A 3203-nucleotide genomic window follows, 5' to 3' on the forward strand; every position below is an offset into this window, starting at 1 on the left:
ACACAAAATCAACATAGAAAGCTAAAAAGAATAGTGGTAATGGCAACGAGAAGCTAGGAGCTAGGTGAAAGAGCATATTCATCTATCTGTAATGTATTTAATCCTTCCATGTTTTACATAATTTTTTTTTTATTACATTCAATCCTTTCTAAGGTGGAGTAGTACTTTTAAAATTACTTGACAGATATACATAGACATTATCATCAACCTTTGCGGATCTGAGACATGTTTAACATGTTAATAGTTCATGATTTATCTATGTGTTCTGGCTGTCGACCGATGACCTCGGTCATATTAGTATTGCATCTTTATAAACAAGGAACAGTTACATCATAATACGGGAAAAAAGAGAACATGAGGATACTTCTAATTGTATATGGTATTAATGCATTACTTCTCATAAAGTATAAATATATATTATACCGGCATGTTGTATGCATATTAACTATAACATCCATTCGAAATAAATATTTGTTTGTGTTCTCATGTAGACAGAAGTTATATTTTTACTTGTTATGTACCATGGATAACATATAATGGGATGACATAACATCAATTAAGGTAGGTTTTTAATTTTAAAGTTATTGTTGTTTAATTTCTAATTTACTTTTATTAGGAGGGATGGTGGAGTATTGTGAACTTTATTATTGTTGTTGATGAAATGAACGCGGATGTTGCCACTTCCACTTTAGACACAATCATCTGGCGAATGACGTTGTGTGGCATAGTTGATAGATTTTTCATATAAACTTGAATTTGAGCTTCTTTAATGATTAAATCAGTTCAATTTTTTTTCATAATCTAATTGAATCGACTGAAGTAGATACAAGATACTTAAGTGTTAAAAAATTTCAAAAATCTTTCATTAGATGTACTATAAATATTTAGTCAAATCTATCCTTTAACGGACTTTTAAAAAAAAGTAGAAAGAATTGATTTTATTTTTTATAATGTTGATAGATTTTCACTTAATACAAGTTTATTATATATTTTAATAGGTAGTTACAATGTAGGATATCTCTATAGATACGATAGCGTTATGTTCTAGACCAAATAGGCTACTGTTAACTTCTTCAGTAACAAACATTTGTAAACTGCCTAAATGCTAGGATCACAAACTTTTCCATTTTTTTTTTTTTATTTCAGATGAGTAATTCTGATATAACGTGTACATTATGTTCAAAGAGAAACATAAGTAATATTGCAATCGTGTTATGTGCCGTGTGTGAGGAAAGATTTTGCATTTTGTGCAATGAAGTTCACAAATATTTAAAGACCAGCAGCAGCCATGAAGTCACAACATTAGATGTGCATAAACATTTACCAACATTTATTTCGTCCTTGAAGCAGACATGTGACAGTCACGGGGAACATTTCACATTGTACTGTCCTACTCACATGGAGCCATGTTGTTACAAGTGTACAACAACAAAACACAAGACATGTCATGGATTTCAAACGCTAGACAGTTTAATAAAACACTCATCGACACAGTTTCAAAATTTAGAATGTACGATTGATGAATTAAGCATTAACATTGAAAAAGTCTTCAACAATCGAAAAGGAGCATTGAAAACTTTAGATGATAAAATTTTGAATATAGCAAATGATATAAAGACGACGGCGGAGAAAATCCGAGAAAAACTTGACAGCAACGAAAAAAGCATCCTCCATCAGCTGTCGGTTGTTCATTCGAAGTATAAGAATAATTTTGAGATTATGGTTGGTGAACTTCAAGGAAAAAAAGTTGAAATAAAATTGATACAGAAAAATATCAAAGAAATGAGAGACTTCGCTTCAGACTATCAGATTTTTCTTGGTTCTCATAAAATCAATTCAAAACTTGAAAAAGAAATGAACAGTTTAAGTAAATATTTTGAAAATGATCACAAATTACGACAAAGGAATGTATGTTTAAAGTTTACACCAGGTCAAGTTTTCCATCAGGACAGATTTCTAGGAACGTTAGAAGTAGAGGAGGTCGAGTGTGAAATTCCTTTTACCAAAAATGCGAGTTTTGAGACAAAACTACCGCTGAATGTGTTTCATGACATTGATTCCGTTCAAATTCGAACAAATTCGCAATCTAGGATAAAAGAAGGTTCCGCGACTAGAAATCTAGCAGGTTGCACATTCCTAGAAAATGACCAAATGTTGTTAACCGATTGGAGTGAGAACAAGGAGCTCTTAGTTTTTGATGAACATGGAAACATATTGAGAAATATCATTCTGGATAAAAGAGCATTTGATGTAGTTTATATCGGTAATGGCTGTATTGCGATGACATTTCCAGACACGAAACAAGTCGCTGTTTTGAATTTGAAATCTAAACAGGAGAAACTTCACGTTACGTTTGAAAACCGAGTCTGGGGTATCACATATTCCGAGAATAAATTATTTGTTCGAGAATATTCCGTTGGGATTCATTGTCTAGATTTAACCGGAGCTATTCACAAAACAATTCCGGTACATGGTTATATCACACATATTACTAGTCTAGGCGGGAAGCTGTATTACACGGAACATACCCCTGATGTTATACATTGTTGTGATTTTAACGGGACAGAATTATGGCATTTGCCCCTGGTTGGTCATGGAGCACCAAAAGGAATCGCAGTTGGAAAATATGGTTTTCTATTCGTTGTTTTAGAAAATGAAAGAAAACTTTTAGTTGTTTCACCAGACGGAACACATCATAGGGAACTATTGAATGAAGAAAACGGTCTACACGAACCACATGCAATCAACTATGACTTGAAAAGAAATAAGCTACTTTTAGTTAAAGACAAAACTAGGATGGCAGAGATATATGATGTCTTGTATTGATTTCATCAAATTCTCATTCTTAGGGTTCTGTCCTGATAAAATATTGAATTGTCAATAAAGATTAAGACGAGAAAAGATGAAATTAATGAATTCATGACATGATATACGCACACTAAACGAGAGCAGACGTCCTATGATGTATAAATCATTATTGATTATTATTGTTTAAAATTGATAATTACGATTGACTTATCATAGATACCAAGTTTTAAAAAAAATTATGCAATACGCGCACTTCGTCTACAAAAGACTCATCAGTGACGCTCACATGAACAATTTTAAATACTAGTAACATATTTCACCCTAGCACTATTCAATTCAATACTATGGGGTAATTAGACGAAATGGATAAGATACATACCGGTAGACAAATGTCA

The 3203-nt window shown here is 32.3% G+C and overlaps 1 protein-coding gene across 1 annotated transcript; it reads left to right on the plus strand.

Annotated features, from left to right (window-relative positions):
* The first annotated feature begins 289 nt into the window (after window positions 1-289).
* On the plus strand, window positions 290-2943 carry LOC134705520 (uncharacterized). The gene is made up of 2 exons (XM_063564238.1): window positions 290-561; window positions 1147-2943. The coding sequence occupies exon 2, from the start codon at window positions 1147-1149 to the stop codon at window positions 2824-2826; it is 1680 nt and encodes a 559-aa protein (XP_063420308.1). The 5' UTR covers window positions 290-561; the 3' UTR covers window positions 2827-2943.
* The last annotated feature ends 260 nt before the right edge of the window (window positions 2944-3203 follow it).

The sequence above is a fragment of the Mytilus trossulus genome, chromosome 2, assembly GCF_036588685.1.
Source record: "Mytilus trossulus isolate FHL-02 chromosome 2, PNRI_Mtr1.1.1.hap1, whole genome shotgun sequence".
NCBI classification, from domain to species: Eukaryota; Metazoa; Mollusca; class Bivalvia; order Mytilida; family Mytilidae; genus Mytilus; species Mytilus trossulus.